At 44.2% G+C, this 13,835-nt stretch overlaps 1 protein-coding gene across 3 annotated transcripts in view; it reads left to right on the top strand.

Moving 5' to 3' along the window:
* Window positions 1-13,835, top strand: part of cdk19 (cyclin dependent kinase 19) — an 85,486-nt gene that overhangs the window by 39,929 nt on the left and 31,722 nt on the right. For all 3 annotated transcript variants that reach the window (XR_008559781.2, XR_008559780.2, XM_015975516.3), the window contains exons 6-7: window positions 4,644-4,701; window positions 9,222-9,353. Coding sequence is in view for 1 of the 3 variants with exons in the window: in XM_015975516.3 (XP_015831002.3) it covers window positions 4,644-4,701; window positions 9,222-9,353 (190 nt within the window). In the remaining 2 variants the exon portion in view is untranslated. The remainder of the gene's footprint in view (window positions 1-4,643; window positions 4,702-9,221; window positions 9,354-13,835) is intronic.

The raw sequence follows: 13,835 nt of genomic DNA, 5'->3' as shown, positions 1-13,835 counted from the left end.
GAATTCAGCTTATCAGTCATTCGCCTCTGCTTACATCATGCTGCTGTGATCATCTGACTCAGTGTAACCGTTTTAAGGACTTAAACCCACGTAAGCAGTTCAAACAGTGGAAGTCCAACAACAGTGTATTTTTACTCCTGCAGCCGCTGACACTAAACCAAAGGCCATGCGGAGCTCGACAGCAGATAACGTGGCGACCAGAGCTGTCGACCATAACAGACAAACTGGGCCGAGGGTGTCAGAACCAAGTTAAAGAGCAAGTCACCCCCAAACAACTTATTTTGCTGATAAACCAAATAAATGATGTCTAATTGTGCTGCAGTAAAATTTGGCACGTATAGCACTGGTGCATCTACCTAAAACTGTCAGTGTTGCATCGTCTTCAGATAAAAACTTTGCACTAAATTTGAATTTTTATCTGCCAGTGGTATTGGCCTAGACGTACACTTTGATGCTAGCTGGTACATTATGATGTCACAGTGCCGTGAGCCTGTGTGTATTTGTTAGCGGCTCCGCCCTCTCGGTCTGCTAGGCAACTGCACTGGTTGCATTTTTCAAACAAGAAATGGGAGTGGAGTAAGACTCTGGCAGAGGGTGACTTGCTCTTTAACTAAACCTAGAGCTGATCAAAAGGCCTCAGGAGCAACGAGTCCATCAGTCGGGCAGAGACCTAGGAAACACGTCCCAGATGGGCTGCTGCTCTTGCTGCTTTCTGCAGTAGTCATCACCGCTGTGGTGGAGCCCAGCTCAACTCCCCACGGGGGAGAGTGGATCTCTAGTGCTGGCACCCTGATTTCAACAGTTGTCCCTGAGGACAGTGTTTGCTTTGCCCAGTCTATTTATCGAAGCAACTAATTGTAGATGCAGAATTTCAGACATCACCCTGGCTGATAATGTAGTGCTCATCCTCCCCTTACCTGTTTTTTTCTGCGTATCCAAGAGACACGCTTCTCTCTAACAAACCTGATCTAATCTGCTCCTTCAGCTGAGAGCTTTGACTTCTCAGAGATGCTTCTCTGTGTTTTACACTTGCAGCGGCTCGTGTTGTGGACATGAATAATAGACTTTGTATTGGCGATGTTACTATAGCAACAGGATATATTTGGCAAGAAGATCCGTATCCAGGAAGGCTCCACAGACTCTGACAATGTGCACAAACTGAAAGTAACTGAGAGAACTTCCAAAACAGAAACCTGCAGAAAGTTAACCTACAGCTTCATATACGTATAGATGCACACTGCTCAGAGAAAGGGAAAACTTAAACAACACAATGTAACTCAAAGTCACTCACGTTTCTGTGAAATCAAACTGTCTGCTTAGGAAGCATCACTGGTGCCAGTTCCGCCTGCTGTTGTGCAAATGGAACAGACAAAAGCTGGAAATGATAGGCAATTAGCTAGACATCGCCAGTAAAGGAGTGTTTCTGCAGGTAGTGTAGTGAGAGAAATCCACAGTTTTACATGCAGGAGAGTGTTCAAAAGTCTCTGATGCCACATTCCATCATTTTCTGGTTCTTCGTGATAATAAAACGTCACCAGGTGAGCTCAGTTGCTCTACAACCGCACAGGACGGTGAACTGTGGAGAATCTCCGGTTCTGTCCTGACCTGAGCTGAGACGCCGTACCCCTGAACCCTCCTGTACTTTGCATTGGAGGGGGGAATCCAGCACACATGCGCCATTTACCGTAGGTCTATGGTAGAGATTGCTGCGCCCTAAAGTTACAGGAAATACGTCAGAGGATGATTCAGTAATATTAAAAGTGTAAATAACATTGTTAAACTACACTTGAATGCAGATTATACACAGCACTTGTAGTCTGTATGATGAAGAGATTTAGTTTCATGTTTTTTACATATATTTTGTGAATTCTACGTTGTTGTTCTTCCATCTATGAGACTGGTGGGGCGGCGCCCCTATGGACGAGCCGCCACTGGTCTTGATCCTAGTGGATCTAAGCCTATAGCAGCATAACTACAGAAATGACTCTGGACAGCCTAGCCTTTTAGATGGAGGCATGTTGGAGGCAGGGCAAGGGAGAGCCGTCTTTACCGACTGTATTCCCCGCTGTACACTCAACCTAGTGATGAAGTACGATGTAGCCACAGCTGCCCTGGGGCACACTGACAGAGGGGAGACTCCTGGACACCGGCGCCATCGGTCCCTCCGACCACCACCAGCAAGCAAGGAGGGTAAAGTGTCTAGCCCAATGACACAACAGCAGAATTCTCTGTCGGGAGCCGGGGTCAAACCTTCAACCTTACGATTACTGGACAACCCGTTCTACCTCCTGAGCTACTGCTACGTTTACAAGACACACCATTGAGGCAATATGACGCCTGTCTTCGACTCTGCCCTTACCTGAGGTTTCTCCGGTAACGCCTTCTATTAGCCTCAGGCTAATAAAGACTGTTTTAACATCTTACTGTGTTTGGTGTCATCACAGGTCCTCTAGTTCAGTTCATGACACTTGTAAAAAGGGTTAATGCTTATTGCCAATCTTCCTCCTTGTCTTCCACTACTTTTTATGTTTGATATTTTCTTATACCCACTGATTGCTCTTGTACTGCAACGTTCACAAGTTCTCCAGATAGTCCAACTTCCTCCGGTGCTTCAGGAGCAGGTTAGGTCAGTCTGGGATCCTGGACAGAACCCCATAGGAAACCTTTGTGTCTGGAAGACATAAGGGTCTCCAAAGAAGGCTTCTAATCTTAGCAATATTCCGAAGGTGGAAAAAGGAAATCCTACAAACCTGTTTAACGTGGGATTTGAATGGCATGTCCTGGCCAAAGATAACACCAAGGTTCCTTACTTTGTTCTCGGAGACTAATTTTATGCTGTTCAGGTCAGGTGATTGACTAAGCAATTTCCTTTTCTGAATTTCAGGTCCAAAGATAAGAACTTCAGTCTTGTTGTCTTGATTTAAAAGCAAAAAGTTTTGAGTCATCCAATTTTTTACGTCTTCAAGACAAGCCTGCAATCTAAATAACTGATTAGGTTCATCAGGGTTGCAGCGGAGACAAACTGATTATTTATTTGTACTTATGACTAGGAAGATGTGATGTTCTATATAAATATAAAGTATTACCTTGCTGGATCTTTATTGTAAATATCAGAAGATTCTAGGATTTTTGCTTTATTAAGTAATTATACACACTGCGTTTTGATTCAGAAAAGAGTCAGGTTTATAAAAGTAAGAAATTATTTTATTACAATTAAAACTTGATAAGTAAACTAAGCATTTTCTGTGATTGGATGGAGCTAAATGTGATGAAGGCTATGTGTCAATGTGATGTTGGTCAGAACTGCCGACTCTCGGAAAGCGGCGTCTCCGGATGAAAAAGAATTCGGTTTGCTCTAAACTATGAAGTTGTTATCTTTCATAAACCCATCAGACACAATCTGTCATGTCTACTACACCCGTTTTGAGAGACCCTCTTGGTGGATCCGAAAGTCACGGGTCGGCTGACCGCTGGCACCATGGTACCGACTCTTCAGTCCAGAGATGTCTCGGGTCACGACAGCTGGATGGAACCGTGCGTCTGGAGGACTCTTAAGGAGTCTAATAATATCAGCTTTGTTCTGCAGGAACTATTTTGTTGTCTCAGCTTTGTAGGTGCAAAAAGGTTTTGACGACGTGTCAAAATCTTTGATGGTTAAAGAGGTTGCGACAGGTGGCCGGACGAACGAACGAACTGTAACTATTAATCTGTAAGGGACTGATTAATAGGTCTGAATGAAAAATGGTTGCTACTCCTCCTCCTCGCCCTGTACTTCGAGCAATATGATGATTTAAATAATTAAAAGGAGTCGACTCATTTAAGCTAACATAGTCCTCTTACTGCAGCCAGGATTCTGTGAGAGAGAGCAAAGAGATCTGATTATCACAAATCAAGTCATTAACTAACAACGTCTTAGAAAAAATAGACCTAATGTTCAATAACCCACATTTAATTTTTCTAGTTTTCTGCTCATTTGAATTTGTTCTAATATTTATGAGATTTCCATCATTTACTTTATTAAGCCTGATATTTAATCTGTGTGGTTTTGGCCGTGGGCAGGACACTGTCTCTATGGGGTAGTGGGTGGGTAACAGTACAGAAGCTGCAGAGGGGTGGGTTAAACTACGACTCTGCTTCCTGGTCTGGACCCTGGGTTGTCATGGAGGACTAATAAAACTGGCCATGTTCCTAGAAAGAAGAGCTGCCCCATCCAAAGAGGGATGGATGCCGTCTCTCCGCATCAGACCAGATTTTCCCCAGAAAATGTTCCCATTATCAATGTAGCCCACGTTGTTTTCAGGACACCACCTTGACAGACAGCGGTTGAAGGACAGCATGCGGCTAAACATGTCGTCACTGGTCCGATCAGGCAGGGGGCCAGAGAAAATTACGGAGTCCGACATTGTTTTGGTGGGCGTGGTTTACAACCGGGCTCTCAGCTTATGTATCTCCTAGTTTAGACTGAACCGTCATTGAACTAGAGGAACAGAACCAAGAGATGGTGGATTTAACCCAGAACAGACCTTACAGAAGGTCCTCACACATGACCCTTAACCTCCAGATCCTGCCTGACCCACCTCTGAACATGCTGCAGGAACAGAACCAAACTGAATTCTGAAAGTCTCTGTTTGTGTCTTCCACAGAAACCAGCGAACATCCTGGTGATGGGCGAAGGTCCGGAACGGGGAAGAGTTAAAATTGGTAATTCACAAATCTAAATCTTCTAAACTTGTGGTCACTGTAAAGGAATTCCTTTGGCTGCTGTGAGGGTGAACTGTTTAAGGGGGGCTATTACTTTTTCACACAGGGCAATGTAGGTTTGGATTTTCTTCTCTCCCTAAATAATAAAAACCATCATTTCAAAAGTGCATTTTGTGTTTACTTGTGTTATCTTTGACTAACGGTTAAGTGTTTGATGATCAGAAACATTTTGTGTGACAAACATGCAAAAGAATAAGAAATCAGGAAGGGGGCAAATAGTTTTTCACACCACTGTATTTTCCACTGTCACCATGTTTTCTTTCCATAAATTTTTGGTCCCCCTGTTGGGGACTTGGTTTGCTCTGGAATTTACCCATATTATTGTTTCCTTTTTACTGATGTACTCCTAAGTAAATGAGGTAGATTATTACTCCGAAAAACGATTGAGCTAAGAAAACAGATGACAAAGCTCAATTGACTGTCATGATCCTGCCAGGTCCTGACCTCCATGCACCATCATTCACCTCATCAGCCTTTATGCATCACACCTGGTCCCCTCATCAAGCTCCAGCCAAGCCCTGTTTCCCCAGCAACCACAGCCAACTCACCATCAAGCTCATGCCACACACCTGCCTCACCAGCTATATATTGCACAGTCAACCACCAGCACTCTGCCAGATTATTGAACGCTCCTGCTAGTAGATCTTCCAGCCTTTTGTTTTCCTGCCTGATCATAGTCTCACGACCTCTTTCCATGACTGGCCATCGCCAAGAACTCTGCCTGCCAGGACGACCCTCGCCTGTCTACCACCACATCTCTAGCCTGCTCCTTGTACCTGCTTCGTCCCGATCTGGCTTCGACCCACGCCTGCCTTCGACTCTGCCCTTACCTGAGTATTCCTCAGGTAACACCTCCTCATAGCTCAGGCTAATAAAGACTGTTAAAACATCTTACTGTGTTTGGTGTCATCACCGGTCCTCTAGTTCCATTTATTACAGAATAATGTGGCAACAACATGGACTCGACGCCGACACAGGAAGGGCGACTCAGAGTAGAACGCTCCATCTTCGTTTTGGAGACCAGGATGACCGAACTCCTGGATCTACTCTGAACCAGCGAGCAGGCTCGTCAGGTGACCGGCGCCCAGTCAACACCACATCCATGTCCAGCGGTGGTCCCAGAGGTCACACCGCATCCATGTCCAGCGGTGGTCCCAGGGGTCGCACCGCATCCACGTCCAGCGGTGGTCCCAGTGGCCGCACCACATCCACGTCCAGCGGTGGTCCCAGGGGTCACACCGCATCCAAGTCCAGCGGTTGTCCCAGGGTCCGCACTGCATCCATGTCCAGGGGTGGTCCCAGGGGTCGCACTGCATCTAGGTCCAGCGGTGGTCCCACAGCTTCGCCCGTCCAAGGGGCTCCGCCCGTCCAAGGGACATCGCCCGTACAAGGGGCCCAGACGGCGGCCCAGCCTGTCCAACAGGCTTCGGCCTCAGTCCAGTCTGCGGCTCCTCCTGCAGCGGCTCCACCTCCAATCCAGTCGGCAGTGCCAGGTCCAGCACCTCCAGTCAAGTCAGCACCAGGTCCAGCGCCTCCAGTCAAGTCAGCGCCAGGTCCAGCACCTCCAGTCAAGTCAGCGCCAGGTCCAGTGCCTCCAGTCAAGTCAGCGCCAGGTCCACATTTGTGGAACAATGCATTAGAAAAGTCTGGATTGTCCTGAGCGTGGTGTAGGCACTGCTAGCCGACGATCCTGTGATTACCGGAGCGGTCGGGCTGAGACGTAAGCCTTTGCAAGAGGATTCAGGTAGATGGGAGCCGTACCATCTCAGACTTTGTATGCTAGTGTTAGCTATTTTAATTTGATGCGTGCTGCTAGTGGTAGCCAGTGGAGCTCAATGAACAGAGCGGTGACATGTGCTCTTTTTGGCTGATTGAAGACCAGACGCGCCGCTGCGTTCTGGACCATTTGAAGAGGTCTCACAGTACAGCCTGGAAGACCAGTTAGAAGGGCATTGCAGTAATCGAGGCGGGAGATGACAGTAGATTGCACCAGGAGCTGGGTGGCACGTTGTGTTAGGTATGGTCTCATCTTTCGTATGTTATACAGCGCAAAGCGGCATGAACGAGCAACAGAGGCAACATGATCTTTAAAGGTCAGGTGTTCATCAATCACAACACCCAGATTTCGAACTGCCTTTGAAGGAGCCAGAGATAGGAAGTCATTCTGGATTGAGATATTGTGCTGTATGGATGGTTTTGCTGGGATGACAAGTAGTTCAGTTTTAGAGAGGTTGAGTTGGAGATGGTGGGATTTCATCCATTTTGATATGTCAGAGAGACAGTTTGATATACGTGCAGAGACGGTGTGGTCATCCGGTGGAAATGACAGCTAGACCTGGGTGTCGTCTGCATAGCAGTGGTAGGAGAAGCCATGTCATCGAATGATCTCACCCAGTGAGGTGGTATATATGGCTAAGAGAAGAGGTCCTAGTACTGAGCCCTGGGGGACTCCTGTGTCAAGATGGTGCACGGTAGAGGATTGTCCAAGCCAAGATACACTGAATGATCGTCCTGTGAGGTACGATTCAAACCAGGCGTGTGCTTTCTCTGTGATGCCCATGCTAGAGAGTGTGGACAAAAGGAAGCCATGGTTGCCAGTGTCAAATGCAGCCGATAAGTCAAGCAGGATAAGCACTGAGGATTTGCCTGTTGCTCTAGCTTCTTTTAAGGATTCAGTCACTGCTAACAGAGCAGTTTCAGTGGAGTGGCCCTTTTTGAACCCAGATTGGTAAGGGTCAAGCAGTTTTGTGAGAGGCATTCTGTGATCTGCTTGAAAGCCACCCTTTCAATGATTTTGGACAGAAAAGGGAGGAGAGAGATAGATCGGTAGTTCTCCACATGATTTGGAGGAAGAGATGGGTTTTTTTTAGCAGCGGTTTAACCTGAGCATTCTTGAGAGAGGTGGGAAATGTACCGCATGTCAGTGAAGCGTTGATCACATATGTGACTGCTGTGGCTACTGTAGGAGCAATAGCTTGGAGCAGCTTAGTCGGAATGGTTTCAAGTGGGCATGTAGTAGGGCGGCTGCACGTGAGAAGCTTGGACACACAGTTCTCAGTGACAGGGGAAAAAGAGGAAAATGAAGCAGCAGGGCCTGAGATGGTTGGGCTAGAAGGAGTTTGTGGTAGCGAATGTTCAGGAGTGACCAGTTGAGTAAACTGTTTGCTTATAGCTGCCACTTTGTCAGTGAAGAATGAGGCAAAGGTGTCAGCTGATAGATTGTTGGTAGGAGGTGGAGATGGAGGGGTGAGCAGAGTTTTGAAAGTTGAAAATAGTTTCTGAGAGTCAGTAGAGCTGAGAATTTTGTCAGTGTGGAAAGCCTCATCGCCTCCCATCCCCAATGATCGTCCAACCCCTGCCTCGTCGCCACCGGCCTCCCAGAGTCTCCTAGTCCCTGGTTCATCGCCGCCGGCCCCCAAGGGCTCTCCGGGTTCTGCCTCATTGCTGCCGGCCCCCAAAGGCCCTCCAGCTTCTGCTTCATTCCCACCGGACTCCCAGAGCCTTCTGGTCCCCGGGTCATCGCCACCGACCCCCGAGTGTTCTCCGACTCCTGCCTCATCGCTGCTGGTCCCCCAGATCCTCTCGGCCTTTGCTCCTGGCTCCACGTCGCAGGCCTCCAAAGACGTCGATGGTCTCGGCTCCTGAATCCTCGTCGCCGGGCGCCAGCGTCTCATCGTTCGGCTGCCTCGACATCGCCCTCCTGAACTCTGCCACATCGTCTTCAAGGAAGAAATGTGTCTGGAAGAAAATCTAGAATGATCGTTATTGTTGATCACTTAAACGTTGATTCCAGATTGACCCTGTTCCAGAGTGATGGGTGCATCAGGGTAAGAAGAGGGGCAGATGAAGGGATGCACCCATCATGCCTAGTACCTACTGTACAAGCCTGTGGGAGCAGTGCCATGATCTGGGGTTGCGGCAGTTGGGCAGGTCTAGGTTCAGCAACGTGATTTGCCCCAAGAATGAGGTCAGCTGACTACCTGAATATTATAATGACCATTAGTCCATATTGAGTCATCATTTTCACACATGGATTGCCCACCAGGCCAGGCCGTAACTCGATTGAGAATTTTTGGAATGTGCTGGAGAAGGCTTTGTGCAGCGGTCAGACTCTACCATCATCAATGCAAGATCTTGGTAACACATTATTGCAAAGTAGATGGAGATAAATCTGGTGACATTGCAGAAGTTTATCAAAACAAAGCCAGAGTGAATGTGTGTCTTAGTCAAAGCTAAAAGCGGTCCAATGAAATATTAGAGGGTGTGATATATATTTCAAACTCATTTCTTTCCTTCACAGTATCATTGCTGGGTAGGAAAAATTCATTCATCTCCAATTTTAAGGGGGACACATCCTTGCTAGTTCATACTTTCTTGGTTACTGGTCCTGAATGCCACCCTGAACGTGAAGTGCGGCTTCCTGTTTTGCTAACCCATTGTTTGTCTACACATCCATGCAGCTGACATGGGCTTTGCCAGACTGTTCAACTCCCCCCTGAAGCCGCTGGCAGACCTTGATCCTGTGGTGGTGACATTCTGGTACCGGGCTCCTGAGCTGCTACTTGGGGCCCGGCACTACACCAAAGCTATAGGTGAGTCTGAGCAGACGTTTGCATGTCCCTGTTTGTCAATACAATAACACCACAAACAATGTCACGATCAGTGCATTTACATGCACATCAGACAACCACATTGTTGGTCTAAATAGTTTTTTACTTGCATGTAAACATGTTTGTCTGCCTGAAAGCGAACTGAGCTGAGGTATCCAGACAATGCGATAGGAACCTGACTTTATTTGCATGTAAACGGCTCAGCTGAGCTGACACCGTTACTTCAGGAAGTGATGTGACTGTGGAATCGGTCTTCTGATACTGTCATTGTTACAATTTAACGTGTAACACCATCAAACAGTACAAGACATACCAAATAAGCTGTGCTGCAGCATTGTTGTCCATTTCTTCAGCCTTTGTGTATATCCTGTTTCTCCTCCGTCTACTTACCCTTACAAAAAAGAAGTATACTTTAAGTATATAATTTCAAGTATACTTAAGTGTACAGAAGTTTATTTGCATACTTGTTCTTAAAGTTTACTTAGAAGTATACTCCTTGGGACTAAATTGGGCCACTAAAAGTATACTTGAAGTATACTGCAAGTATACTTCAAAGTAATAATTTAAGTTTATTTGTAGTGTACTTCTGATATAATTGAGTATACTTTTCTCTTTGAAAGTATACTTAAAGTAACCTCACAAGTGTACTTGGGAGTGTACTTCAGATATAATTGAGTATACTTTTCTCCTTGAAAGTATACTTATAAGTTTACTTGTAGTGTACTTCTGATATAATTGAGTATACTTTTCTCCTTGGAAGTGTACTTAAAAGTAACAATATAAGTTTACTTGTAGTGTACTCCTGATATAGTTGAGTATACTTTCCTCCTTGAAAGTATACTTATAAGTTTACTTGTAGCGTACTTCTGATATAATTGAGTGTACTTTTCTCTTTGAAAGTATACTTAAAGTAACCTCACAAGTGTACTTGAGTGTACTTCAGATATAATTGAGTATACTTTTCTCCTTGAAAGTATACTTATAAGTTTACTTGTAGTGTACTTCTGATATAATTGAGTATACTTTTCTCCTTGGAAGTATACTTAAAAGTTTACTTGTAGTGTACTTCTGATATAATCGAGTATACTTTTCTCCTTGGAAGTATACTTAAAAGTTTACTTGTAGTGTACTTCTGATATAATCGAGTATACTTTTCTCCTTGGAAGTATACTTAAAAGTAACAATATAAGTTTACTTGTAGTGTACTCCTGATATAGTTGAGTATACTTTTCTCATTGAAAGTATACTTAAAAGTAAAAGTATAAGTTTACTTCTAATAAAATTGAGTAAACTTTTGCCCTTGAAAGTATACTTAAAAATAAACTTTAAGTAACATTATAAGTTTACTTGTAGTGTACTTCTGAAATAATTGAGTATACTTTTCTCTTTGAATGTATACTTAAAATTATACTTAAAGTAATAATATATGTTTACTTGTAGTGTACTTCTTATATAATTGAGTATACTTACAGTTTTGAAAGTATACTTTACAGTAAACTTGACGTAATATTCTTTTAGTACATTTAAGTATCTCTATTTTTTCTATAAACACATACTGCAAGTAACATTTAACATCTGCTATTTGCTTACTACCAATACATTTACTTTCCACTATTTACTGATACTTCGTCTTTATGCAGAGAAAAAAAGTAAAATAAAATAGCTAAGTCATGTTGTTTAAATTTATTAAACAGAGAGAATTAGAACAGAACAAACAGACCTGTTTACCAGGATTAATCAAAGATGAGAACGCAAACTGTTCTGAACATGACGCGTTAATTCTGTCCATTTTGAAAGACTTTTTTTAAATGCCTTTAAAAAAATCAGTCCATTTTATGGATCCACTTGCTTGGTTGTTGATGCCTTTTTGAAGTTTTCGTTGTTGCATTTCTTTCGTGTTATTTTTCTTACATCTTGAACGCGCAGAGATGGAAACTTCAACTGAGCACGCCCTGTGAACACACAAAGCAAAAAAATGAACACTTGAACTGTTAGGTGAACTCTGACACCACAAAATCTTTACAGTTCGTACACTGTAAACCCGAATAAGTACGCAGAACTCAAAAACTGTAAGGCAATCAGTTGCCTCATATTTTCTGAGTTTATAAACTCAGATATTTGAGTATATCAGACCATAAATAAACTTAAATATTTGGAGTTTATATTAAATATATTTTCAAATTATGATCAAATTAAAGTTACCGATTAAGCCAACTCAAACAGAAAATAAAACAAAATTTGAAAGAAACAATTACAAACGCACACTTTTGAAAACTGGACAACAGCAGTGTGTAGTCTTTCTTTGAGTAGGTGGTTTAAAGCAACATCAGGATGCACATCGATTCAACATTAACAAAATATGAATTACACTAACCACTATCAAGTAAGTCAGTGAGTACTTTATGCCATTTGGCATAAAACCAGTTGAGTATTGAATCGGATTAGCCTATGGGCTAATCCGATTCAATTATTCACGCTAAACTAAAGCCACAAATGAGAGTTGCCAGACTCAGAACGGCTGGACGAACAGAGAAAAGGTAAAACTCAACTGTTCCTCCCACTGTCTTTATGGGTGACCCCGCGAGGAAAGTTGACCATTGAGCAGGGTTGATGGTTTATCCCTTGAGGTCCACGTGGCAGGGGTGAGGTGGTGCTCACTCCTCACCCCTGCCACGTGGACCCAAGGGATGAACCATCAACCCTGCTCAATGGTCAACTTTCCTCGCGGGGTCACACCCATTAGGACAGTGGGAGGGTTAACTCAAGGAGAAGTGGAAAATGAACATATTTGCCCAAATGGTGGTGTGTTACTTTAACATCAACAATTAAAGAGCAGACAAATAGTAAATTACATTGTGGATGTGGACAATGCTCTAACAGAGTGAGCCATCTGAATCCACCACTCTTTCAGATTTTGAGTTACACATTTAACATCAGGTCATTTTTGAATCTGCAGCTTGGGTGATAGTTTAGACTCATCAAGACCAAGTAAGATTTTCTGCGTGAACTCAAATGCGTTGGTCAGTCCCTTCGGATAATCTAGATGTAAGGCATAGATGAGGCCGAACATTACCAGGAAGGCATCAGGAAGCCTGGAGAGGTTGACAATCACATCACCCTCTAGGATAACAGATTCTCACTGGGTCGTACGTAACTGGACTCTCGGCATCATCTGTGATGGTTGTCAGGAGGACAACTGCTGCATCCCTAAGGTCCGGCTCATTGGTATCATCCTTACAAAAATGAAAGGGAGATCATACACTAATCACATCTGAACTGAAACTCTGACTGTGGCCATTTTTATTTCAGTAGATTGTCATGTAAATAACAATAAATGCAGTCTGATAGACTCCTGTTTAGGGCTGGGCAACATGTCAAAGATTTATCGTTATCCAAGTTCTTGTCTCTCATCCAGATAATTTTTCCCATGTCAATAAATTTGATAATAAAAAAATGAAAAGATGTGTAAGTTGGCCACATTTATGTCACTTTAAGAAGCTGTAGCATCTTGAGTCATGTAAAATTTTAGTCAATGTAATACATGAGACAGCCCCATCTAGTGGACAAATATTGTTGCTACGCATTCCTGTAGTTATTGTCTACTTATCGTTATCGAGGTGAGATCTTCAATATATGGTGATATTGATTTTAGGCCATATCGCCCAGCCCTACTCCTGTTCAGTCTGTTGCTTTGTGCTCTCATTTACGAATAAAGTGAGATGGCTTCAGTGTGTGCCAGTGTTACGCTAATGAAAGCTGCTTGAATTCTTTGCAGTGATTGTTGATTTTTCTCAGTGCCTTAAAGCCTGCCACACATGAGGGCCATCTGCTGAGCAAACGGCCTCGAATGACCGCTTGCTCAGCAGATACCTCGCCATAGGCGCCTGATTTTCACTGAGTTTTCCGCCTCACGAGACGCTGAGGTGAATATCTGACCAGTTAAGATATTTTTCGCCTCACAGGGGTAAAAACTCGCCGTGTGCGCATTACCGAGCTGCTCGTTGAGCTGAAATATTCTAGTGGCCAACCAAAGCATGTTCTCCGCTCACATGACCCCAAGATGGCAGCCCCCTGTCTGCATGTCAGAAAAGAAACAAAACAGACAGAGCTGGAAACGGAGGAAATGCCTATCCTTTTTTGTTGATGAAACGTCGCCGCCACCGGCATTTGAAGGTTGGGAAAATATGGTTACAGTAGCTGGAAAGATGGACCAGGCAAGGAGTTTATGCCAATTTACTCCAAGAGATGCACCTGGAAGACCCAGAATCCTTCCGAAAGGGTAATGGAAACAGTGGGCCCATCGATCCACAAGGTACCGTTTTGTTTATTTTTCAGACACGCAGACAAGGCAAGGGGCTGCATCTGAATACATCTTGGGGTCATGTGAGCGGAGAAAGTGCTTTGACTGGCCACTAGAATATTTCAGCTCAGCCAGCAGCTCAGTAGTGCACACACAGCGAGTTT

This window comes from Nothobranchius furzeri, chromosome 2, assembly GCF_043380555.1.
Source record: "Nothobranchius furzeri strain GRZ-AD chromosome 2, NfurGRZ-RIMD1, whole genome shotgun sequence".
Taxonomy (NCBI): domain Eukaryota; kingdom Metazoa; phylum Chordata; class Actinopteri; order Cyprinodontiformes; family Nothobranchiidae; genus Nothobranchius; species Nothobranchius furzeri.
This window is presented reverse-complemented; position numbering and strand designations above follow the sequence as displayed.